We start from the raw sequence: 22,973 nt of genomic DNA, 5'->3' as shown, positions 1-22,973 counted from the left end.
TCAGGATAGTTTATCGAGTAGCTGTAGCGTGGAGAAGAGCTTTTGTTCGTGCTGTCTGGTGCGGGCAAAGTGCACCGTCATGTCGACTTCGTCGACAGTCGCGTCCAGCTTGCGCTCAGAAATGAGTGCGAGCACCAGGTCCAGCATTTCGGAGTCGGACACTTGGAGGCCCAGGATGCGGACGAGCGTGGAGATTTTGATCGTGGTGAACGTTTTCGAGGTCGCTATGATGATGAACTGGACGAGGAGCAGGACCGCATCGTCCAGACGGTGACACGGCACGAGCCGAGAGACGATATGGCGGTCTATGGGGAAGATATGCTCGTTTTTCATGTTGGCGAGAAGAGTGCGTGTGTTTTCGTCGATGGCAAACGGCTGGTTGTCCAGGCGACTCACGATTTGTCGCAGGGCGTCCAGCTTTGCGTAGCCGTAAGGTATAAGCAGCAAAGATTGCACGACGAGCTGAAAGTTGCGCTCAAAGTCTGGCTTTGGACCAGCGAGAAAGTCCAGCTGTGAGCTCAAGTAGGTATCCAGTAAATACGGCAACGCGGCAGCATTTTTATTGAGTCCCGCCAGATACGTTCCGTAGAGGTATTTGAAGTTGCAAACGATGAGAGCGGTGGGGAACAGGCGTGTTTCTTGTTCGGTGAGTTGTTCTAGAAGTTCCAGCGCGGCTTCGTAGACACTGTCGTCGGTGTGGCCGCCCAAAAGTCTCAGAACATGGTATTCTAGTGTTAGAGGACGGTTCTCTGCAAAAAGAGCGGGCTGCAGCGAGTCCAGCAGAGCACGGTCTGCGACGACCGCAAGGTGCAGACGAATGGCGCTATTCACCAGCGGGGAGTCAAACTGGGTGTCCGGAGCCCGCCGGTGGCTAAACGTAAATCGTGCCACCTCCTCCAGCTCGCGTTCTTCTGCGTGCCGGAGAGCATCGGCCATGGCGAAGAATAAATAATAGTAAAATAATAATCAAATAAATAATAATTGAATTATTCTGGCGATTTATTTCACCGCCCGAATCTCGTTCGTACATCGTTTAGGTCGCCAAAAAAATTTAAAAAAACCATGAAGCTCGTCAACCTCGCGCTCATTCCGATCGTTTCGTATATCGTCCTCAACCAGCTCTTCAGCACGTGGCTGCCGAGAAACTACATTTTCGACAAGACCGAGCTGCAACAGATCTGCGTCGACGCCATCAAGGCTCATCCAAACAACGCGACAGCCATCATGTACGCGGTGCAGGAGAAGATGTCCGAGGTGTACGGCGACCAGGTGATCAACAAGCTGAATTTCGACGACTGGGTGTTCAACAACGCCGGCGGAGCCATGGGCCAGATGTTTATTTTGCACGCGTCCATCTCGGAGTATGTGATTTTCTTCGGCTCTGCCATTGGAACAGAGGGCCACACGGGAATCCATTTTGCAGACGACTACTTTACGATTTTGACTGGGGAGCAGCACGCTGCTTTCCCTGCCCAGCTGGAGCGGTCCGTGTATTTGCCCGGAGACCAGCACCACATGGCCAAGGGCGAGTTCAAGCAGTATGCTATGCCACCAGGCTCGTTTGCGCTGGAGTTGGCACAGGGCTGGATTCCGGCCATGCTGCCGTTCGGGTTCCTGGATACTTTTAGCTCGACCTTGGATTTTGTGACGCTGACCAGAACCGTCTACTTCACAGGCAAGGACATGCTGAAAAACCTGGCCCACGGCAAATTTTAGATAAAATAGCTCATAAAAAGTTTGAAATGGGACGATTCGGCTGTCCCAACTGTAGCACGCTCAGTCCCATGCACTCCCATGCCCATGTGTTCCGTGTGCAGAAAGACGCATACGTTCATGCAGGAACGAGGCAGTGAACTCGGGCGTCGGGTCGGAGAAACGGCATAGGGGCCGGAACTTCGAACGTTGGGGGACAGATGCAGTGTTGTTTGAGCGCAACTAGGGACAAGTTCCGGATCTGGGTCCAATGCTGCTGCGTGGTTTTTAGTGTGTCATGTATAGTTTTGAATGTGCGACTAAGAATGTGCGACTAAGCAGTTGCATACTCTTATGCACTTCTCAAAAATGCTCAACATAGTACATGCAGCTCTTGTCTATCGTATACCGATGCCCTGCCGTATTGCGTAACGAAGCACATTTTTGGGTCAGTCAATAAGCACGAGGCACGCGGTTTCGCGGCGTTCTTTGTTTGCCTCTCCAGCAGGCTCCGGTCCTCTGGAATATGCAGGTATTCCAGCGCTATTGTTAGTCGCATCTTCGAGATGTTGCTACGTCGAAGTTTTAAAATTCAGATCTCTATTGTGGTATTGTCCACATGGACGGCGTGTCCAGGAGGGCAAAAAGTCACGCTCACCTGGACCGTAACTCTATTGGGGTGTGCTTCCGCAAAGGTGCGTTCCCGAAACTAGCACAAACCAAACTAAGCCATAAACCTCACCGGAACTTCCCCTATGATTGCAACCCCTCATGCGCACGCCGCCATGTATTGTGGATATCCACAGAACCCCCGGAATCCTCCACACTACTGCACCGGCCTCGAAAAAAAATTTCATACCCTTCTGGGCAAGCGCGCCTACTGAGCACTGATCGATAAACATCACGCCTCCAAATTATGTACATGCTTTTACGATTTCCAGGCGCCGAAAACAAGAAAAAAAACACTATGTGCTGTGTGCAAACGAGTGCATATGAAATACCATAAACTAGTACTTTCTTTCACTTGCTGATGGCTCGATTTTAGGAGAGCCACGTACTTTCCGTACGCAGGCTTCACTCACAGCTAAAACAGGCGGTGCCCGCCGAGTTGCGCTTGCGGAATAGAAATTGCGCTGGACGAGGCTTGCTCCGTGGTGCAGAAACTTTTCAATTCTGTACCCACACAATGTTCAGCGACACTTTCTCACCCTGACTAACTCTGACTAACAGCATGTCCGTTTCTCTACCAACGGCATTTGCCAAGAGCATTGTTTTAAAGGCCGAGCTGCACATAGTTGCCGCCTTGGGCAGAAGGTGCATTTTTTTCTCAACTGCCAGGTGCATAATATTCACTTCCTGTAATAGTCCATTTCAGCCTCATCGTGTTCCTACTGACCGCAAACAGAGTGGGGCCGCAGACTACAAAACGTTCTGCTTCGTTATTCATGACATATATAAATTAGTGGTAGTTCATGTCCGCAGCCTCTATTGCAGGCGGCGGAGCTGTGAAAAGCGGTGGGTACGAGTACACCGGGCCCCCCCTTAGAAAAGGCCTGAAGTGGGGTGAGAGAACCGGATGAACTGGCTGTTGGGGGATGTAAAAAGCGCGCGGATGAGGTGGCATCATTGGAGTAACCTGGGCAGAGGCAGCCGGTGGAGGCTGGCGGCCGTAGACAGGGGTCATGTCCGCCTGCAACGGGGATCTTGGGCTGCCGCTCTTTGCACCATGCGGAGAGTTCGACAAGATCGCGTTGGGTGGCTCGGAAGAGGTCTGTACCAGCTGCACAGCGGTGAATGTAGGAGTCTCGAAGTTCTCAAACACTTGTTCCCAGAGCGACTCGTTGATCACCCAGTAAGGCATGTCCTGCGGCATCGACTGCGGATTGTGCTTGCCGCTTTCCAGGTTGCGCACAAAGGCCGCCATTTTTTCGGCCATTTCCGGTCTGTTGCACCGCTTGTAGCACTCTGAGGCGCGTGTGTAGGAGTCGATGGCATCCTGTGACTGGTTCTCGCATTTCTCGTATACCTGTCCAAGACCTTCCCACGCTATGGCGTTGGCCATTTGGTGGTTCTGAGGCGCGTTCTTGATCACTTGGGAGTATGCGTTCAGGGAGTCTGTGAGCTGGTTCAGCCTGAGATACAAGCTGCCGATGGTCAGCCAGGGGAGTGCCGATTGTGGTGCCAGGTTCAGAGAAACCTGTAGCGATTTGTATGCTTTTGTGGGTTCGTCCTGCAGGATGCACGCGCGTCCAAGCAGGTAGTGGGAGAGGAAGGACGGTTCAGACTCTCTGTTTCTGATCTGTATCACCCGTTGCAAGAGACTCGTGGCGTTCTGGAGGTTGTCTGACGAGGAGTCGTCCTGCAGAAGAAAATGCGCCTGCAGCAGGAGAAGCATCGAGTCCTCTCCCACCGTCTCCAGACCTTTCAAGCATGTGGCCACAGCAGCGTTCAAGTCCCCGGCTTTTTCGTGAGACAGAGCCAAAAGCCCCCACATAAAGCCGTATTCCCTAAACTGGTCGTAAGGAGGCGGCGGGAGCGAGACCGCTGCGGTAAACTCGGAGACCGCGAGATCCCTTTTGTTTTGTTTGTTGGCAATCGCAGCAAGCTCGAGGTGGGCCTTGCGCGCCAGCTCCACAAGCTCGGGCGTAGTTGATGCCGCTCTGAGACACAGATTGAAGCTTTCGATGGCGTCGGGAAGCATGTTCATTCGCTGAGCCGTCTGGCCCAAAGTGAACCAGATGGAGGCAGTGGGCTGGGAGACCTCCAGCGTGGTGAGCAAAATGGAACGCGCCTTCTCGAGGTCTCCGAGAACGAAGTAGCAATTTGCCAGATCGCGTTGGAGCTCCGGGTGGGTTCTGAGATGCACAAAGTGATTAAAGGCTGAGTTGAGGATTTCGGCGAGCTCGTGCACTTTATTGAAGTCTAGTTCAAAGAGCGGTCTAGAGAGCGTGGCAGTTGTGAGGCCATGTAGAGCGTTGATATTGGCGGGGTCGTACTTGAGAACGTTGTGATAACTGCGAGCAGCAATGTCGTTGGCGTGGCGAATTTCCAAGGCCAGGTTCCCGCAAGCAAGCCAGGTGTGAACAAACTCTTGAACCTGCGCTGGAAGCTGGGGGCTCTGGAAGCCAGGGTTGCCGGGCTGCTTGTGTTCGTTGGACCAAACGTACGCCATGTAGGAAAGGAGAGTTAATAATTGATGGGCAAGAATTTATTTTATAGAGCGTATCAACACGCTTCCTACCCCCAGTGCAAATGGTAAGGTCAGAATTCCATGCTGTATCATGCATGCAGGTTAAAATAGAGCATCAATAAGAAAATATTTTGTTATGCAATGCACAGCATAGACGAACGAAGTGGACAAAAAGGGCGCCAAAGACGCACAGCCGGTGTGTTTGACTCGATGTGTCAGGGGGGACGATCCTTGATTTGAAACATACGCGTGGGCTTGTTTGTGCTCTTGAGCGTGCTGGCGAAATATGCCGGACCGGTGACCTCATCCGTGCAATCTAAGCAGGTCATCTACTATTCATGCTGGCCTGCTTTTCTGTCCAAATTAAGCGGCCGTGCACACCGGTAACAGTGTATATCGTTGCGTTTACTCGCCTATAAAATAAATCTGACTCTTGGGCATAAAAAGAAACAACAGGTCTGCGACCTCATCACCATACATGCTGCATTGGAGATGTAAGTCCGTGCAAGGCGAACTGACCTGACACAGCCGTATCCCGTCACAGCTTGGATTCCTTCACAAAACGGGCACCCTTGGCTATTTGGGCACACAGCGTGGGCACGCTGCGCAAAATCGCATCCTTCTCGTCCGTGCTCAGACTCCCCAAAGATCCCACCTTTGCAACCCCTTCTGGCCCGATCCTTATCGGAACCCCAAAGAATTCCACCTTGTGCATCATTTCGCGAACAAAGCAATCATCCGTCTTGAGCCGCGATACGTTCACAAAGGCAACCTCGTCCACAGTTTCCCCCTTACAAGTCGCCCGCAATATCCCACACAGGAACCGATTCGCTGCAGCTGCCATCGACAATGTTGCTGATCCTTTACCCTGTTTGGCCTGCACGACTTCGTCTCCGGCGTACCGGACACGGTGTACGAGGTTTTCGATCTGCTCGGAAGACAGCCGCCGGCGCCAATTCCCCAAAACAGGCATAATCGTCTCTCCAGAGTGGCCCCCCACAGTGTACACCTGGCCGCGCAGATCCCACGCCCCCGTCAGCTCGCCCAGAAACTGCTCCAGTCTCAGAGTGTCCAGCGTCGTTATGCCAAACACCTTTTCTGGATGGTAACAGTTCTGGCTCCGCAGCTGCTCCGCTGCAATCGGCACGGTGGAGTTCACCGGGTTCGAAATGATTGCCAAGAACGCCTCGGGACACACCTCGCCATAGACTCTCACCAGCTGCTGGACGATCGACGCGTTGATGTTGAACAGGTCGTCCCTGCTCATGCCGGGCTTTCTGGGAATTCCGGCCGGGATGACCACGATGTTTGCCCCTTGCAACGCCGTTCGCAGCTGCGAGTCGTCTGTTTTCGACAATGGACAGAAATGCCTGACTTGCTGGCGGGTGGGAATATGCGATAGGTCGGTGGCCACTCCGGCGGGGTCGACCACGTCATATAGCACAAGCTCGTCAATGAGCGCGTTGGTCCGCAAAAGCAGACTCAGCGTCTGCCCAATGCCGCCACAGGCCCCAAGAACTACGAGCTTCATAACACCACGGTGCGACGACTCCTCCGGCTATATATACTTCTCCGCAAATCGCATGTGACTTGTGTGGTTCCCTGTGTTGGTGGTGCAAGGATGTCTTATCTCTTGCGCACGTTCTTCCATTTGAACACCGTCCTGCCGTCCTTTGTCTGCACCTTCTTCTTCTCGCCCTTCTTCATCAACTGTTTCTGCAGCTCCACCGTCGCCTGCAGCTTTTTCAGCTTCTCCTCGCGCTCCATGCGCTGCTCCAGCAGCCGCAGCTTCTTGAGCTTCTTGAGCTCGAGCTTGTGCTTCAAATATCCGTCTTCAGACAGCTCCGGCACGACGGGGCCGTCGGAGACGCCGTCGGCAAGCCCGCTGAGCTGCGACTTGCGCAGCCGGTTCTCTCTTTTGCCCAAAAGACTGGCGTCTGTGTCAAAATACTGTACTGGATCAAACTGTTCCAGCTGCTCTTCCGAGTCCACAAACACCGTATGCGACCCGGCGCCCTTGAAGCTGTCCAGGTTCTTCATTTCCTTTTCGATCTTGCGCGCCTCGCTCTGTCTGGTCATGGTCAAGTAGTTGGCGTCCTGTGTTTTGAGCAGCAGCACCTCGTCGTTCGAGAGAACCTCGTTTCCGCGCTCTGCTATGAGCACCCCGTCTTTGTCGGTTTTTTTGCGGGTCATGGAGTGGTAGTACTCGTCGTCATTGCGCAACTTGGCCTTCTGTTTGAGGATTTTCAGCTGGGCCTGTTTTTTGTGGTAGTCTGCCGCCCGCAGCCGATAGTCCTTCTTCTTCTCCAGGAACCCGAACCGGGCCCTATCTTGCGGCTGTGCCCGCTCCCTGTGCTGTTTTTTCTGTACGTTGTGCACTAGCTTTACCATGATCTAAAACAAATTATTACGATTTTTTTCAAATTTTTTTGCATCTTTGCACCGCGTAGCACGACAAGGGTGCAGCAATGGCGATCGTGCAGGGGCGAGTGGTGATGGGGGTTCCTCCTTGTGCGGGGACTGTACTGAAAAGCAAAATTGCTAAAAATGCGTCTTTTCCTTGTTGTCAATGCCCATCTACTTCCGCTAGAACCCATCTTTAAAAATATAAATAATTAAATATGTCCGTTTTTTCTTGTTTACAAGAGTGCCGTGAACGGGGAGTCCCCATAGACCCCGATCTGTACACATCTCTATGGATGACGCTCGTTGCGGGACGCCATTTGGCCGTGGCTAGCCCCGAGCCGTCCAAAACGGCCGAGACGATCAGCTACATCTGCAATCTCTGGGGATTCAAGGAACAAACAAGAATAATAAATCTGAAATCCGGCATATCGTTCGAGAACCTCGCCCCGCTTCTGCACAGCCAGCTGGCACTGGTGGTGTTCGTCAGTCTGGAATTCACCGATAGCAGGTTCCAGCAGGAGCTGGCGTCTTTTATGAATGTACGCAACGGCACCCGCTTTAGCATTGTTTCTGTCATTGCCAATAAGAACAACATCGAGGTCAGTCTGAGACAGAGCCTGGAAAAGCTCATCTGGCTGCGCGAAGTGCACCATGGCGAAGTTCCGGCAACAGAAAACGGCCCGTCGTGCTCTGCTTCAGAAGAGCTTGAAAGTCACCGATCGAAAGCCAAGAACGTGAATATCGTCCGCGAAATCAGAACCTACATCTACGACATCGTCGTCTTCACGCGCATGCACAGAATGGTGGTTGCCGGACTGCCGACCCAGACATGGAAAGATATGGAATTGTTTGTTCAGATCTACGCAGCTATCCACGACATGGACTATGTGACACCCGCAATGGTCAAACTGGCCGCCGCGAAGGTGATCCCGTTGCACATCCGGTTGGTCAGCAAGCCGGAAATGGAGCCTACGCTTCTCTATGGCAGCGATCCCAAATTGGTGCAGCAACTGGTGAATGCATGGGACGCAGACCTGGTTGTTGAGGATGTGCTCAACAACGTCCAGCCTCCGACCTAGACGAGCTGGACTTTCCAGAACTTTAAACAGGAATCGGCCCCGCCGCTGACAAGCTCATTCTCGCTAATCCAACTCACGCCTGCAACACCCTCCTTATGAGCGTTCAACGCCTTGACGTTCTTCGCTGGCTTGCTGACCGAGTACACAATAATGTTGGTGTCGAGCGAGCCAGACACAACGTGGTCGTTGTCTGCGTGCCAGGAGAGCGAGTTGATCCTGGATGTGTGGAACGCCCATCTGGTGGTCACCAAAGACAGGTCCTCGAGCTTGTAGCAGTGGATTTTACCGTTGACGTCTCCACAGGCCAGATAATCCCCGTTCGGCGAGATTTTCGACACAGACGGCCGGGCGCGCATCGGAGCCACCGTCCCAACGAGATTGAAGTGCCTGTCGTACACATTGACGGCGAACGTCGTCGCGTCGGTCACGACGATATGCGTCGAAGACACAGCCACAGAGCTTGGGCTGTAGTCCAGTTTGTGCTGCGCAATCTGTCTGCCCTGCTGGTCGAGCACGATCAGCTCGTCGTCGGTGATGACTGCGCCGAACTCGGCTCCAAAGTCGGCCTGGGTGGGCTGTTTGGACACCGTGGTGGCAGTGGCCAGTTTTCCAGAGTCCAGATATTTTATTGCGTCGTCCCAGCCAACGGTGACAACGCCGTTTCCTGTGTTTGCAATGCTGACGACCAGATTCGAGTGCGTCTGGCCCTTGACCAGGTCGCCCGTCTTCGTCGCAAGGTCCCATTTCATCACTCTGCCGTCGTAGCTGCCCGAATAGACGTTTCCGTCAACGACACAGGACAGCGCGGTGATGGACTTCTGGTGGCCGTACACAACCCTGACGGGCAAGTCCGACGAGTCGGCAAAATAGTGCAAGTCGCCGCTCAGCGTGAGCCCGAGAACGTACTCGTTGGTCTTGACACAGCCGACAAACTGGTTCTCGAGCTTTTGTTCCAGCTGCCACGTTCTGGACGTTTCTCCGTCGACATTGGTCAGTTTGATCGAGCCGTCCGCGGAACACGTGATGAAACTGCGCTCGTCAACCCAGTCGACGCCAAAAATGCCCGCCGTGTGCACGCCTTCGATCCTGCGCACGAAATCGCCCGTCTTGCCGTCGTACACCACAATGAGACGGTCCGAGCCGACGCTGACCGCGTAGCTGCCATCCTTGCTGAACTTGACGTCTCTGACAAAGTTGGTGTGGTGGCCACGGACGGACTGCGCAAACTTGAACGGCGGTCCTTGCAGGAAAACCATACCAGCGTCGTCCGAAACAGTCACTGCCCGGTACGGTCTGCACGGCCGAATGCTAACCGCGTTGATAGGCGCGCTGTGGCCAGAAATCTCGCCAACGGTGTTCCCCGAGTCGGCCGTGAAACAATGGCCGTACCGCTCCCGTCCATCGCCCACAGCAATGATCCTGCTGGAGTCTGCGTCCCACGCAATGTCGTTGATCCGGCCGCTGATGATCGGATAGTCTCCTTTCACGATCAATTCGTCCGAAACGCAGTCCCACACCTTCACGTTGCCGCTCTCGTCGCCAGAGGCAACGTAAAAGCCCGATGGAGAGAACTTGGCCACCGTGGCGGGATAGTTGTGGCCTCCAAACTGGATGCTCTCGTCTGGCTTGGACACCGACCGGATGTACACGCATTTGCCGCTTGTGTAGACAATTCTATCAGACTTTGCATCGTACGAGAGATGCACTGCTGTCGCGCGCGCGGTTGCCGGGCTCGCGGCAAATAGACCGATTTTTTCAAATGACATAAATTTAAACACTTGTGCTACGGTGGTACAAATAATTATTATTTTTTATTTATTTTAAATCCCAGTCGTGCACTGCTCAGCCTGGTAGCACGCTGTTGAGCAGCGCATCGATCGACATCTGGGGCTGCGTCCGCTGGTCGTTGGCCGGTTTAGAGGTCGCCGACGGCTCCGGAACGGGCTTGATATCAAGCAACTGCGCCAGACGGCCGCAAACTGCGTCGATTTCCGCCGTCTGCTCTCGCACTTCCACCGGCGACCGGAACTCGCACTTGCTGCCAAACAGTTCCTCCACAAACCGGCCGTACTCCTCAGGCATCTTCTCGACCGTCTCGAAAAGCGTCTCGTACCTATCGCCAATTTTTTGTGCCGCTTTTAGCTGCCGCAAATACACCTCTCGCATCAGGTGCGAGACATAGTGCAGTTTTGGCGAGTTGTGTCCCAGCAGCAGACGCGTGGCCTCGCTCACACGGAACATCGACGGGTGGTCGCCCCGCATCTCCTCTGTCGGGATAGGAAACGATTCTGGGTCGTTCAGCTCCACAAACCGATGATCTTCTGGGTTTTTCGGGCCGTCCGGCGCGTCCAAATCCATCAGATCCACGAGCCGCCCCATCTCCTGCAACATCTGCTCACTCGGAAAGTTCTGGCTGCTCACATTGTCTTCCTCTTTGCTGTCAGCCACGCCGCTCAGCTTTGCAAACGTCGACAGCCGCTCGTCCTCGGCAAACGGAAGCGCCACGAGAGAAAAGCCGTAGTGGTCGGGCTCGCCGTCCATCTCCTCCAGCTTGCGCTTGTCGCCCGTCTGCAGCTCGTGCTTGTACTTTGTAGCGTCCGTCAGCACGACGCACGGGCTCATGGCCGCCAATCGCACGGCACTCGTGTTCCGCTTGACGTAGCGCACTATCGCCACCAGATCGTGCTCCAGCAGCGCCTGCGCAAGCATGTTGAACCCGAACTGGTCGCGCACCGAGCTGTTCTGGTTATTTAGCAGAATCTCAGCCTCTCCGTGGAAATACCATGGCGGAATACTTTTGCGACGCACGAACTGTAAAATATCGAGGCCGGCGTACGTGTTGACGCTCAGCAGCTGCTTGAGCGATGACGTGACCGGCACTGTCGACGAGCCGTAGCGGTACGCCTCCTGAACCTCTGTCGCGTCCAGAAACCGCGGCTCCGCCTGCTGGCTGTCCGGCTCGGAAGAAACATACTTGTCCGTGGTATGTTTGAGCTCGACCAGATGACGAGCGTCCGAGTTGGGGTCCCGCTGGACGCCCATTTCGTGAGTGAACTGCATTTTTTGGCTCTTCGTTAGCGGATACGCGTCCGCCTGGAACTTGAGGCTCAGAGTGTCGGTGGCCAGGTCGTAGTCGCCAGCATACAGTTTCAGCTCTTTCTTGTCCAGTCGGAGCGCCGACGCGCAGTTCTTCAGGTCCAGACTGGACACGTCGCACCCCAGCCGGACTTCGCCCGTAAACAGCCGCGCAGCACGGAATATTCGCACAGGCTCCTTTTCCCAGCGTAGCAGGTCGCGGAACTGCTCCAGGCCGCAGAAATATGACAACGAGGCGCGGCCGTCACTCTTCTGCAGCGCTGCCATCAGCTCGTCGATCTGGTCAAGATTGGCACACACCAGGTCGCTCTCGGCCTCTGTGTCGGTCATGCAGCTTACTATCGTAATTAGAACGTTGTAGCCGATCCCAGCGCTGCTCACGAGCTCTGTGAGCTGATCCCAATTGGTTGGGTTCTGCATGTCGGACATGACATAGATGGTGTATTTCTCCTTTTTCGTCTTCTTCGGGTTCATCTCCATGATCTTCTGCAGAACAATGGCCAGCGACCGCGGCAGGTCTACCTCCAGTTCATCCACAGGGTCAGGGTTTATCTTTATGACGTCCTTCAATCGCGCCATGCGGTCCCAGTCGTAGTGCTCGGGGCCCTCGAGAACGCAGTTGTTCCAGTTTCCGGGGCTGATCCTGTCCATAGGGTTATCTGTGTGTTTGTCATGGAGCTTGGCGATTCCGAAGAGGTCGGTCTTCTTGCCGCGCATGGCGCTGCGCAAAATCAGCCCCAGTGCCAGGTCCAAGCAGCCGTCCAGTTTGGACGCCATGCTGGGCGACTGGTCAAAGACGAAAAAAGTGATTTCCTTCTCCATAAAAATAGAAGATAAAATAAATAAATAAAATAAAATAATTTTATGATTAGATACGGCGCCCTCGCACGCGCACGGCCGCTCAGACTGGCCATGCAGTCACGCAGCATCATGAACAAGCAACAGAAGGAAGAGCAGCGATTTGTAGAACATATGGAGGCGCAGCGAAGAAAACGCAGGTGGTCGACCTACATTACGTCCTCGGTTGCCGTCCTTCTAGGAACCTCCGGCATTCTGTACCTTTGGCAGCCGTGGAATCCGTTCAGCACAGAAGTGAGCCGTCATTTGCGCAAGGGGCTGTGGCTGGAGACCAGCAAGAACATCGATTATCTGAAAGCCCTGCAACACTACCAGGACGCCCTCAGGCAGTGCAGAAAGGAGGATATGGATACTCTGGATCCACGGTACACGGGCATAGTTTTGAAAATAGCAGAGATGTACGAGAAGCTGCAGATGGTCGACAGACAGCGCGAGGTGTACCAGCGTCTGAGCGACTTTCTTTTTGCCAAGCTTGTCAACGACGAGGTGCCTGGGGACTGGAAGGACAAGGTGATCCAGCGAGACCTGGTGGTGGCCACGCGACTGGCTACGCTCGCTCAGCCGGGGCAGACAAAGCGCGTGATGCAGGAGCTGTGGGACCGGATGGGCTATGCGGAGCAGCAGACCGTCGCCAAATTCCCAGTGCTACATGTGCGCGGCGAGCTGGATATCATGGAAGTGTTGCAGCTGGACTCGTGGTCTGCGAAAAAAAAGTTTATAGAGCAGCACCTGCCACAGGCAAAGAAGTTTTTGAGCCAATGGAGCGTCGAGTGGCCGTGCTACATGGAAGACCTCGTGCGCGCGCGCGATCTGTACGCGACGCTGGCGATGTTTACCGGGCCGAGAGACGTGGCTGTGAAAGTGTTGCAGTCGAACATTTTCTTCATGAAGATCTCGGGGCTGGAGCCGATCAAGATGAGCACGGCGCTGCTGAACCTGGCGTCCGCGTACTACTTCAAAAGCGAGCAGCACGAGTCCCGGAGCGCGCTGGCCGGGGCCACAGACACGCTGGAAAAGCAGATGTTTGTGGAGCACGAGAAAACGGAGGCCCAGAGGGCGCGCGACATGAGCGCACGGCTGTACCGCGCGATCATCAGCCGGTACCAGGGCGAGGACGAGGACTCGCGTGTGTGTCAGGCGATGTCGCTCTATTCTCTGGGAGTGCTGAACAAGGGCCAGAAGGAGGCAGAGACGTATTTCAGCCGGGCGCGGGAGGTGGCTGTCGAGCACGGGCTGGTGCAGGTGATCGACAAAATCGACAACGAGACGCTGCTCCCGACACCATTACAGCACGTCTAAAACATATACTTTGCTATATTACTTACTGCGAGGTCATGACCTGCCAGACTCTAATCACATTGTCAGTGTAACCAGAGAACAAGTTCTGGCCGTCGTGGGACCAAGCAAGGGAAATACACTCTGGGGTCTTACCCTCGGCAACCTCAGGCTTGAGCTCCTCCTTCAAGGTTCTCTCCTGCAGGTTGTAGATCTTGATGGAGCTGGCAGTGGCAACACAGAGCCAGTATCTGTTTGGCGAGAAGGCCAGGGCGTTGATCTCGTCACCGGCTTGCAGAGTGTACAGAGTCTTCTTCTTGGAGCTCATCTCCCACAGGATGATGGCACCGTCCTTTCCACCAGAAGCACACAAAGATCCGTCTGGGGAGATGGTGATGCAGGAAACGTAACCGTTGTGGCCAACAAAGTCGGCGGCCAGGGTGTAGTCTCTCAAGTCCCAAGCCTAGAATAGTTAGTAAACCAATGAACAACCCGGTGATCAGAGATCTTGGTGATATTTTTGTGTCTCATTCGGTTGCCCGTCTGAAGTAGCAAATATGTGATACATCATGTCACCGGATAAAAAAAATTCAACTTACCTTAACGAGTTTGTCAGAACCGGCAGAAATAACGGTGGCAGCCTTGGCTTCGTCGGTTGGAGAAGATGGGGAGAATCTCACAGCGTTGACCCAGTCGGTGTGCGACTCCAGGGTGGCCATACATTGACCGAGAGAGTTCCAGACCTTGACGGTCTTGTCTCTCGAGGCAGACACAATCTGTCTGGAGTTGGCGGCAATGGAAACAGACAGAACGTCTCCCTTGTGTCCAACAAATCTAACAACAGATTCGCCGGTATCGAGCTTCCAGAGTCTCAAGGTCTTGTCCCAGGAGGCAGAGATGGCGTACAGTCCGTCTGGAGAGATGGCACAGTCTTGGACAATGTGCGAGTGGCCCTTCAGTGCCTTCTTGGCAACACCGTAGTTGTTCTCGTCTCTAGTCAATTGCCAGGTGATCAAGGTCTTGTCTCTGGAGGCGGAAAGGAGCAGATCTGGGTTAGCTGGAGAGGTGGCAAGGGAGGTCACCCATCCGTTGTGGCCGTGCAGGGTTCCTCTGAGCACTAGAACTTCGACAACTTCGTCAGCCATATTGTGGTTATATGAAGAATTGAATTAAAATTTTCAATTTTTCAAGGTTAGCCCCAGGCCACCAGGAGCGGTGCGAGGGTGCATCTGTGACTGCTAACTTCGATAAGTTTTTGGAAAATATAAAGCTCTACACCATTGGTGTTACCGGTGCACGGGTGATGTCGGGAAGGGACGTTTCGTACATACAATCCAGACTCGACGCGCTCCAGGAGGTCGACGTCCGGCTCGTGTCGATGCTGGACAACTTGTCGACGACGCTCGACCTGCTCAAGAGCCACAAACAGGCCGGCGTCGCGAACGAGGCCGAATTCAAGACCGCCGCCTCTGGTTTCTACTCTGACCTCAGCCACGCCGCTGTCAGTCTAAGCAGGGAGGTGAAGACCATCAACAACAAGATTACGTCGCAAACGGGCGAGCTCGACCTGTTGCCGGTTCAAATAAATAAGAAGTCTGTCTGGGTCAACGACGCCAAGCTTAGGGAGGAAATCGAGTACTTGGACAAACTGGCAGACTTCAAGAGCATCGAGGTCCCGCCAGACGAGCCCGAGAGGCGTGAGGAGTCGCCGCAAGAAGACAAAAAAATCCCGGAAACCATCGACTTAGACGATATCGACATGAACGACGCAAATACATGACACTAGCGCTTTCCTATAAAATAGCCCACGAGCCCGGCCAGCAGAACAGCCAGCACCGTGGCCAGCTCGCTGTAGCGCACCCTCCTGATGCCCGGCAGTCTGTAGACAAACATGAGCCAATTGCTCTTGGCACTGGAGTACGGAGCATATCTGTCTTTCAGGGCCACCTCGTACCAGTACGGCTGCCTGAAAACCACCTTTTTGTGTGTGAACGACTCGATCGAGTACTTGCCGTGGTAATTGCCCGTTCCAGACGTCCCAACACCGCCAAACGGAATCGTGTGGATGCTGGCATGCACCAGTGTCTCGTTGACCAAAAGAGCTCCAGACCGAATACTGTCCACCTGCTGGACCTCTTCTTGCCTGTCGGAGCAAACGTACGTGGCCAGAGGGGTGTCGTGGTACTTCTGGACACATTGCACTGCTTCTGCCAGCGACGAGTACCTGAGCACCGGCAAAATAGGGCCGAATATCTCAGACTGCATCAACGGGTCGTCCCAGTCGACGTCCGTGACCACTGTTGGGGCCAGGAAATTTGTTTCCGGGTCTCGCGCGCCCCCGAACAGCAGCTTGCCGCGTGTCTTGTCCAGCAGGCCGACCAGACGATTGAACGAGCTGCTGTTGACCAGATGCGTATAGTCTGAGGTTTCCGAGACCTGGTACGTTTTTTGCAGCACAGCCAGCATTTCTGCCACCACTTTGTCGTACACGGAGTCCTCGACGAGCAGGTAGTCGGGCGCCACGCAGACCTGGCCCGCGTTGCAAAATTTGCCCCAGAGAAGTCGTGCGAGCGCTACTTGGATGTTTGAGCAGCCAGACGTGACGAACGCTGGCGATTTCCCGCCCAGCTCCAGCAGCGTCGGGGTCAGCGACTCGGCCGCCTTGGCGTGCACAATTTTCCCCACCGCGGTGGAGCCTGTGAATACGATCTTGTCGTATTTCTGCTCAAGCACCGCCTGGGCCTCCTCGAGACCGCCATTGACCAACACGAGAATTTCCGGATCCACAGACTCGGCAAGAACGCGGGACAGCGCTTCGCAGAACGCAGGACACCTGTCGCCCGGCAGTTTGAGCACAACGTTGTTGCCGGCTGCAATTGCGCCTGCCAGCGGGCTCAGGGCGAGCAGCAGCGGGAAATTGAACGGCGACATCACCAGAATCGTGCCCAGCGGCTCCTTCTCGATCTTGCACGAAGCGACGCCGAACGCTAGGGGCATCGAGTCGGGAGTTTCCGGAGCAAGCAGCGACGAGAGGTTGCCAGCCAGGTAGGCGAGCTCGCCTAGCAGCGGGCCCAACTCGGCAATCAGGGTCTCCTGGGGCGCACGGTGGAAATCGTGGAGTAGTGCCGAAACGATGCTGTCCTGGTGTTTCTGGAGGGCGTCTTTCAGGGAAAGCAGCTGTGCCCTTACAAAGGCGTGCGACTTGCGCGGACGAGCAGCGAAATTCAGCCGGAGCTTGTTCACGGCCTCGGGTATTTCTTCTAGAGCAACTAAAGACATATTTTGGGACTAAAAATAAATTCGCTTCCATACATTTTTAGTTACCAAAATATATCGCCCGTATCATCTTTTGAAAAACTCGCGTATTAGGCGCTCCTTCTCGTCCTCGACCCAGTCGCGGCCCTTACGCCGGCTCGCACGGTCGGCCAGTCTGCTGTTGAAAAGCACCAGCAGATAGATGGCGATGAGCGAGAGCACAAGAAAGAGAACAGAGAGCAGCGAAATAATCCAGTACTCGTTGTGCTGCACAAACCGGGTCCAGCCCTTGCTCTCGTCGTAGTCCGGCTCCATATCGCTCACAAGGAAAATCTCGTCCTCCAGATACTTCACAACGACCAGAAACTTGCGTCCCACGAACGCCGTCTCGACGCCAAAGTGCACGAGCTGGAAATAGAGCAGCCGCACGTTCACCAGCTGGCCGTCCCTATAGTCGTACACCTTGTTGTTGATCCGAACCGGCTCCATCTGGACGTAGTCAACAGACCGGCTGTTGCTGCGGAACCAGCCGAAATCGCTCTGCGGAAGGCGATCTGCCGAGCTTAAATTGTAGATAAGCTCCTGGTGCAAAATATTGCTCAACTTGCGGTTTGCGTCGTATTTCTTGACCATGATTTCCAGACGGCCAAAAACGTCCGGTCGTTCTGCAGTGGACTCGTCGTCGTCCTCCACCGTGTAGGTGTTGAGAAACACGTTGATGCGGTCATTTTCGTACGAGTCGAAGCTGAGGAGCAACTCTTCCGCCAAAGCCTGATCTGAATCGTCGCTCTGCTCCGGCACCTGCGCAGAAACCACGCTGCTCAGTAGCAAGGTCAGCCAAATATACCACAACATACGGCCAGGAACTGCGTTCTTGCTCTACACTATTCGAAACGACAAGAAGCTGCAAACGCCTTGTCGATTGGGCCGTGTCTTATATAAGACCTTGTAACTTTTTTTCCCTACATGTAAATTTCCCAATCTGGGTCAGCTCCTGTGGGATCGTCCCAGATTGCTGCGAACTCGATTTATCTATGCTGAAAAAAGATCGACGCAGCGTGCAGCTCAGCTCAGGTCGAAATCGTCGATCTTGTTCTTGTACTTGAGCACGTTGTGCTTGATCTTGGAGCTGTCCGTCCACTGCAAGTAGTCCTCCATGTTTCTCGTCACCAGGAACGCCGGATCGGTGATCACATCAGGCCCAACTCGCACATGGCCCTGCTCCACAAACTTGACCGCGTCCGAGATCGTCTCGGCCATCTTGAACCGGCACATCACTACTCCGATCCGCCTTCTGCAGAACGAGCTGACGGTCACCTTGTTCTCGAGGTCCGATATCTTGCTTTTCGTCGCCAGAACGCCCATCCCGTACAGTTTGTCCAGCAGCAGCTGTTCGTGCTTGATTCTGAACGGGTCGTTGGGCTGCAGAAGGGCGAGCTTGTGTGCGATCTTTCTGATGTTTCCGCATATCTTATTGTACTTGTGGTAGTCCTCTCTGTTCTGGATGTGGTACGTTCGCATCACCTGCGTGTCTCTGTGTCCCTGGTCCTGCTTCCATTCCAGGAAGTCGACCTTTTTGAGCAGCCGTTGCTCGTGGTGCTTTAGCTTCCTGACCATAATCTATAATATTTTTGTCTAAATTTTTTTTTTCATCCATACACCAAAGTATTTTTCAAAATAATCATTTTTTATCACCATGTCTTTTGTCCGGCGGTTCTCGAGCCTCAGACCTGTGCTCTCCCACATCGGCTCGGCGCCCATCGTGATACCGCCACAGGTGGAGTTTGAGTTCATGAACCTGCTCGTCCCGAAGTTCGTGCCCAAAGGAGCCAAGTCCATGAGACTCGACAGAGTGGTCACGGTGAAGGGACCCAAAGGAAAAATAGACCTTGCGCTGCCAGAGTTTGTCCAAGTGCAAAGCTCTGGAGGCAGGGCCGCCGTCACCGTCAAAAAGCCAGAGGACAAGCTCCAGAAACAGCTCTGGGGAACCATGCGTGCTCTACTCAACAACGGCGTCGTTGGTGTTACCGAGGGACACACCTCTACACTGAAACTCCAGGGCACCGGCTACCGTGCGATGTTGGAGGACGTGGACGGTGTCAAGTGGGTCAAGATGAAGATCGGAAAGTGCGATCTGCAGGGGCTTCCGATTCCCGACGGCATTACGGTCACGGCTCCCACGCAGACCCTATTGATCTTGGAAGGCTGTGACAAGCAGCAGCTGAATCTCTTCGCTGCCAGTCTGAGAAACATGCACCCTCCAGAGAGATACAAGGGTAAGGGAGTGTATCTGAACGGCGAGACCATCAAGCTGAAGGACAAGAAGGTCAAATAGTGACGCCTCTACGTAGCGGATTGTACATAGATGATAAATCGAAGAATCAGACGACAAATGCACATCCGCGTTGTGTGTGCCATTTATTATTTGGTGGTTGCATGGGCTCTAGAAATTCCATTTGTATCGCGAAATAATTTAATTTAACTAGAATGAATGTCGACTCAGGCACCTCGCAATATTGGAGCCAGTACCCCCTTTCCGACAACATCGAGGCGCACGGGTCTTTCCCAGCGCCTCTCTTGCGGGGCGGCACGGACCAGACAGAGTACAAGAGCCCTCAGGTGCTCGACAGACAGATTCTGCAGCAGCAGCAGTTCCAGAATAATGGTACCCACCACGGCTACGTCTCTCCGCTGACCGAGAAGCACAACGCGACATTTGCGGACAGCTGCGACAAGGCAGAGGAGGCGGTCAGGAAAGACGTGGGCGACGGACTGTGGCAGGAAGTGTTCCCGGGCACCACCAAGAAGTCCAAGCGGCTGGGCTCGTCCGCTAGTAGCGAGTCCTCGAACACGCACAAGCCGCTGTCTGAGGAAGCGCTTCTGGCCGAGAAGCGCAAAGCCCAGAACCGTGCAGCCCAAAGAGCGTTCCGAGAGCGAAAGGAAATCAAGCTTAAAGAGCTGTCGGCTAAGCTGAGCCAGTCGGAGGGCGAAAGGCAGCGGCTTCTACAGGAGATCGAACAACTGAAACAGAAGAACACGCTGCTGGGCATCGAGAACGAGATGCTGCAGAAAATGGAGACTCCCGCGCTGCCAAAAAGCCACTCGTCGACGCGGGGTCATTACGATTTTCCCCAGACCAGAGAAGATTTCATCAAGTCGGTGGTGGACGTGCGGACGTCGGCCCCTGAAGCGCCTGCCGCGGGAATCCCGCACTCGATGGTGGACGGCGTTCCGTACAGCATCGAGGCATACAACCACAACAACGAAAAAGTGCTCACCGTGGCTGCTGTCTGGGACTATTTGAACGACATAGCGTCCGAAAAGGACATAAACCTGGACATTCCAGGTATCATCAGCCAGCTAAGAGGCGCGGAAGTGTGCCACGGACACGGCCCAGCATACCCAGTGTCGGTGGTGAACGCGGTGGTGGAGAAAAATACAGAGTTTCTGATCTGATATGTACATTGATTTCTATTTATCCTGCAATATATGCGACCCATACTTTTTCAGAGCGTCTCTGATCTCCACGTACGACCCGTTCGAGCCAGAAACACACCCCTTGACAAGTATGTAGCCCTTTTCAGCGTTCACGTCCAGAACCTCGAGGTTAAAGATCGTGTTCCACTCGTCTCCCAGATGTCCCGCCATCTTCTTGCCAGGCAGCACTCTGGCAGGCGTGGTGTTCATACCGGTGGAACCAGCGCTTCTGTGGGCCAGAGACGTACCGTGCGTGGCCGGGAGACCCGAGAAGTTCCATCTTTTCATCACACCAGAAAACCCTTTACCTTTGCTTTTCGAAATAACGTCCACAAACTGTCCTGGCTTGAAATGATCTGCTTTCAGCTGCGAGCCAACAGGAACGAGTCCGTTCTCATCCTTCACCTCGAACTCAGCAAGCGTCTCCTTGGGCGACACCTTGGCGTTTCTATAGTGTCCCAACATGGCCTTTGTCTGGTTTTTCAGCTTGTGTCCGTATCCAACCTGCACAGCGTAGTAGCCGTTTTTGTCGAGAGTTTTGTTGTAAACAACTTCCACCTGGTCGATTTCCAGAACAGTGGCGGGGACGCGGTCACCGTTTCTGCTGTAGAACTGCGTCATGCCGCGCTTGACGCCGATCAGACCCGGCCTGTCGAGGAGTCTCTTGCGCTGTCTTTTGGCCTCTGGGCTCTTGAAAGGGAGCGGAGCCACACTTTTGAGGGCTGGAATAGCCATCGGCGAAATCAGCTGTCTGCTCGACACGGCCGGCAGCGCAGCCGTCGAGTTCAGGCGCCTGAAAATTAAACTGTACATGTGCGTTGATGGAAAACTTTTTGGTGGTATTTGGCTAAAAAATGTGTATTTTTTCTCCGGCTTACGTAATACGCTATCCGTCTCTGATTAGAATGTTCGACTACTTACCTAGTAAGGAGTGTATGGGTACGCACATCTCTTGGCAAGCTTCTTCACCGGAGCAGCATCCTTAGACTCGCCAGGAATAACGTCCCTCTTGCTGACATCGTTCTTTCTGAGCTCTTCCACCTCATTCGGGTCCTCTCCTTCGTATCCCTCCATGCCAGGCTTGATCTCACCCTTTCCGTTGTTTTTCCACGATCCTCCAAAGTGGTGGTGGACATAGCAGTATTTTCCGCAATTGTTCTCCTTGTCCTCTCTGAAGGAGGCCCTCGGATAGATCACCACGTCGTCGATCATCACAGGAGCTCTTAGACCAGCAAAGAATCTCCACGAAATAACGTCTCCTTCACCGTTCTCAGGACCATACAGCTCTCCCGCAATGTCTCTTTGGTGGTCGATGTCGACGATCGTAGGGCTTGGGATCGAGTTGAGGTGCGCGTAGATGGTGTCTGTCCACACAACAGGACCGGTCCACACCATGATATCCACGGAAGCACATCTGTCGACGCCTTTGAAATCTTTGTAGTAAGCCTGCAGTTTGTCGTTCTTTTTGGCCTGGAAGGTGGTTTCGACGATCTTTGCAATCAGCTTTCTCAGAATAGGATGTTTTGCCTTGGCCTTGAATGTCCATTGCTCAAACTGGATTCTTCTGGTCATGTAGTGCTCCCAGTTCTCCACGTTGATGTCTTCCTCGACAGCAACCACAAATCCCACGTTTCTATCGGAGTCGAACCACGTATCGACTGGCTTTTGCAGGTCTGTGTCGATGTCTGCGTAGACACCGCCGTTCAGGAAAATCAGCAGGTATCTAGCGAAGTCGGACCGGATGATTTTGTTTGGCAACATCTCGAACGCCTCGAGCACCTCAGGAACGGTGTCTTTGAACCGGATTCTCAAGATCTCCAAGATCTCGTCGTCGGTCAGCAGGTTGTACTTGTAGGTGGGGTTCTCGTTTTTCCACTTGTTAACGAGCTCCTTGTGCGGGAAGTCTGGGTCGGTGGATGGCACCTTCCACATCTGCCAGATGCTCTTTTCGATTCTTCTGGCACTGTTGTCATATGGGAAGAACTTGGCCAGCCTCTCGGCAGTCACCGCGGCATCGTACGGGTTGGCACCGCGGAATTTCGGATTCAGTTTGTAGAAGTTGTTGAGGTACTCCGACACGATCTTGTCTTCCGTGTTGATAGACCAACTGGTGGAGAACTTGAACAGAATCAGACCCAGCAGCAACCCCACGAAAATGGACAGCTTTTTGAACTTTGGAGACGTCGACGACGTCGAGTTGATGCCTCTGTAAGGCGATGCTTTGCTCATATCACTAAGAGAATGTGGTGGCGAGTTTCAACTAAATATCAAGCAAACTCGGTTCTTGAAAAAGGGACAAAGAAACGGCCGCTCTTTCCTGCAATTTTGTATGTTCTCGTAACAGCCGAAAGCAAAAATGTGATACAAAAAGCTGATCGCCGCTGAGTTTATAAAAAAGCTTTCTGTTTAGTTGTCTAATTTTTTTTCGTTCTGTAGATCTTTTCGTGTGCTAAGCGGACGCGAAGCGTTAATGAATAATGTTGGAAATCGGCACAAAAAGGGGGCTGTGTGCACTGGAAGCGGTGGTGGACCCTTGACTGACCGCTGCGACATGTTGTCAGCCCGTTAGACCCCTTTCGCGGCAAGCTGAGAGTTACCCCTTAACGCACGTTCCACGTCGATCGACGCATAAGCACAGCGTCGAA

At 53.8% G+C, this 22,973-nt stretch overlaps 18 protein-coding genes across 18 annotated transcripts; 6 read left to right on the top strand and 12 right to left on the bottom strand.

Annotated features, from left to right (window-relative positions):
* On the bottom strand, positions 1–936 carry KL928_001237 (uncharacterized protein; the record flags this gene model as incomplete). Its single annotated transcript, XM_043201580.1, has 1 exon — positions 1–936. One exon carries the CDS (start codon positions 934–936, stop codon positions 1–3), a length of 936 nt encoding a protein of 311 aa, XP_043061696.1.
* Positions 937–1,062: 126 nt separating this feature from the next.
* On the top strand, positions 1,063–1,716 carry KL928_001236 (uncharacterized protein; the record flags this gene model as incomplete). The annotated part of the gene is made up of 1 exon (XM_043201579.1): positions 1,063–1,716. One exon carries the CDS (start codon positions 1,063–1,065, stop codon positions 1,714–1,716), a length of 654 nt encoding a protein of 217 aa, XP_043061695.1.
* Positions 1,717–1,831: 115 nt separating this feature from the next.
* KL928_001235 (uncharacterized protein) lies at positions 1,832–2,251 on the bottom strand (the record flags this gene model as incomplete). Its single annotated transcript, XM_043201578.1, has 2 exons — positions 1,832–1,854; positions 2,071–2,251. The coding sequence occupies 2 exons, from the start codon at positions 2,249–2,251 to the stop codon at positions 1,832–1,834; spliced, it is 204 nt and encodes a 67-aa protein (XP_043061694.1).
* Positions 2,252–3,151: 900 nt separating this feature from the next.
* Positions 3,152–4,864, bottom strand: KL928_001234 (uncharacterized protein; the record flags this gene model as incomplete). Its single annotated transcript, XM_043201577.1, has 1 exon — positions 3,152–4,864. The coding sequence occupies one exon, from the start codon at positions 4,862–4,864 to the stop codon at positions 3,152–3,154; it is 1,713 nt and encodes a 570-aa protein (XP_043061693.1).
* Positions 4,865–5,420: 556 nt separating this feature from the next.
* On the bottom strand, positions 5,421–7,273 carry KL928_001233 (uncharacterized protein; the record flags this gene model as incomplete). The annotated part of the gene is made up of 2 exons (XM_043201576.1): positions 5,421–6,440; positions 6,524–7,273. The coding sequence occupies 2 exons, from the start codon at positions 7,271–7,273 to the stop codon at positions 5,421–5,423; spliced, it is 1,770 nt and encodes a 589-aa protein (XP_043061692.1).
* Positions 7,274–7,581: 308 nt separating this feature from the next.
* KL928_001232 (uncharacterized protein) lies at positions 7,582–8,333 on the top strand (the record flags this gene model as incomplete). Its single annotated transcript, XM_043201575.1, has 2 exons — positions 7,582–8,022; positions 8,088–8,333. 2 exons carry the CDS (start codon positions 7,582–7,584, stop codon positions 8,331–8,333), a joined length of 687 nt encoding a protein of 228 aa, XP_043061691.1.
* Positions 8,334–8,363: 30 nt separating this feature from the next.
* KL928_001231 (uncharacterized protein) lies at positions 8,364–10,133 on the bottom strand (the record flags this gene model as incomplete). The annotated part of the gene is made up of 1 exon (XM_043201574.1): positions 8,364–10,133. The coding sequence occupies one exon, from the start codon at positions 10,131–10,133 to the stop codon at positions 8,364–8,366; it is 1,770 nt and encodes a 589-aa protein (XP_043061690.1).
* A 76-nt stretch (positions 10,134–10,209) lies between these two features.
* KL928_001230 (uncharacterized protein) lies at positions 10,210–12,240 on the bottom strand (the record flags this gene model as incomplete). The annotated part of the gene is made up of 1 exon (XM_043201573.1): positions 10,210–12,240. One exon carries the CDS (start codon positions 12,238–12,240, stop codon positions 10,210–10,212), a length of 2,031 nt encoding a protein of 676 aa, XP_043061689.1.
* A 135-nt stretch (positions 12,241–12,375) lies between these two features.
* KL928_001229 (uncharacterized protein) lies at positions 12,376–13,620 on the top strand (the record flags this gene model as incomplete). The annotated part of the gene is made up of 1 exon (XM_043201571.1): positions 12,376–13,620. The coding sequence occupies one exon, from the start codon at positions 12,376–12,378 to the stop codon at positions 13,618–13,620; it is 1,245 nt and encodes a 414-aa protein (XP_043061688.1).
* A 22-nt stretch (positions 13,621–13,642) lies between these two features.
* Positions 13,643–14,741, bottom strand: KL928_001228 (uncharacterized protein; the record flags this gene model as incomplete). The annotated part of the gene is made up of 2 exons (XM_043201570.1): positions 13,643–14,059; positions 14,196–14,741. 2 exons carry the CDS (start codon positions 14,739–14,741, stop codon positions 13,643–13,645), a joined length of 963 nt encoding a protein of 320 aa, XP_043061687.1.
* A 158-nt stretch (positions 14,742–14,899) lies between these two features.
* Positions 14,900–15,376, top strand: KL928_001227 (uncharacterized protein; the record flags this gene model as incomplete). The annotated part of the gene is made up of 1 exon (XM_043201569.1): positions 14,900–15,376. One exon carries the CDS (start codon positions 14,900–14,902, stop codon positions 15,374–15,376), a length of 477 nt encoding a protein of 158 aa, XP_043061686.1.
* A 2-nt stretch (positions 15,377–15,378) lies between these two features.
* Positions 15,379–16,875, bottom strand: KL928_001226 (uncharacterized protein; the record flags this gene model as incomplete). Its single annotated transcript, XM_043201568.1, has 1 exon — positions 15,379–16,875. One exon carries the CDS (start codon positions 16,873–16,875, stop codon positions 15,379–15,381), a length of 1,497 nt encoding a protein of 498 aa, XP_043061685.1.
* A 63-nt stretch (positions 16,876–16,938) lies between these two features.
* On the bottom strand, positions 16,939–17,706 carry KL928_001225 (uncharacterized protein; the record flags this gene model as incomplete). The annotated part of the gene is made up of 1 exon (XM_043201567.1): positions 16,939–17,706. One exon carries the CDS (start codon positions 17,704–17,706, stop codon positions 16,939–16,941), a length of 768 nt encoding a protein of 255 aa, XP_043061684.1.
* Positions 17,707–17,916: 210 nt separating this feature from the next.
* On the bottom strand, positions 17,917–18,468 carry KL928_001224 (uncharacterized protein; the record flags this gene model as incomplete). The annotated part of the gene is made up of 1 exon (XM_043201566.1): positions 17,917–18,468. One exon carries the CDS (start codon positions 18,466–18,468, stop codon positions 17,917–17,919), a length of 552 nt encoding a protein of 183 aa, XP_043061683.1.
* A 79-nt stretch (positions 18,469–18,547) lies between these two features.
* KL928_001223 (uncharacterized protein) lies at positions 18,548–19,186 on the top strand (the record flags this gene model as incomplete). Its single annotated transcript, XM_043201565.1, has 1 exon — positions 18,548–19,186. The coding sequence occupies one exon, from the start codon at positions 18,548–18,550 to the stop codon at positions 19,184–19,186; it is 639 nt and encodes a 212-aa protein (XP_043061682.1).
* A 152-nt stretch (positions 19,187–19,338) lies between these two features.
* Positions 19,339–20,307, top strand: KL928_001222 (uncharacterized protein; the record flags this gene model as incomplete). Its single annotated transcript, XM_043201564.1, has 1 exon — positions 19,339–20,307. The coding sequence occupies one exon, from the start codon at positions 19,339–19,341 to the stop codon at positions 20,305–20,307; it is 969 nt and encodes a 322-aa protein (XP_043061681.1).
* Positions 20,308–20,322: 15 nt separating this feature from the next.
* On the bottom strand, positions 20,323–21,141 carry KL928_001221 (uncharacterized protein; the record flags this gene model as incomplete). The annotated part of the gene is made up of 1 exon (XM_043201563.1): positions 20,323–21,141. One exon carries the CDS (start codon positions 21,139–21,141, stop codon positions 20,323–20,325), a length of 819 nt encoding a protein of 272 aa, XP_043061680.1.
* Positions 21,142–21,249: 108 nt separating this feature from the next.
* KL928_001220 (uncharacterized protein) lies at positions 21,250–22,557 on the bottom strand (the record flags this gene model as incomplete). The annotated part of the gene is made up of 1 exon (XM_043201562.1): positions 21,250–22,557. One exon carries the CDS (start codon positions 22,555–22,557, stop codon positions 21,250–21,252), a length of 1,308 nt encoding a protein of 435 aa, XP_043061679.1.
* Between the last annotated feature and the right edge of the window lie 416 nt (positions 22,558–22,973).

This window comes from Ogataea angusta (genome assembly GCF_019207475.1).
Source record: "Ogataea angusta isolate 61-244 chromosome Unknown 61-244_NODE_2_length_1002155_cov_89.706849, whole genome shotgun sequence".
In the NCBI taxonomy this organism is placed as follows: domain Eukaryota; kingdom Fungi; phylum Ascomycota; class Pichiomycetes; order Pichiales; family Pichiaceae; genus Ogataea; species Ogataea angusta.
Note: the sequence above shows the minus strand (reverse complement) of the source record. Positions and strands in the feature narration are given on the sequence as shown.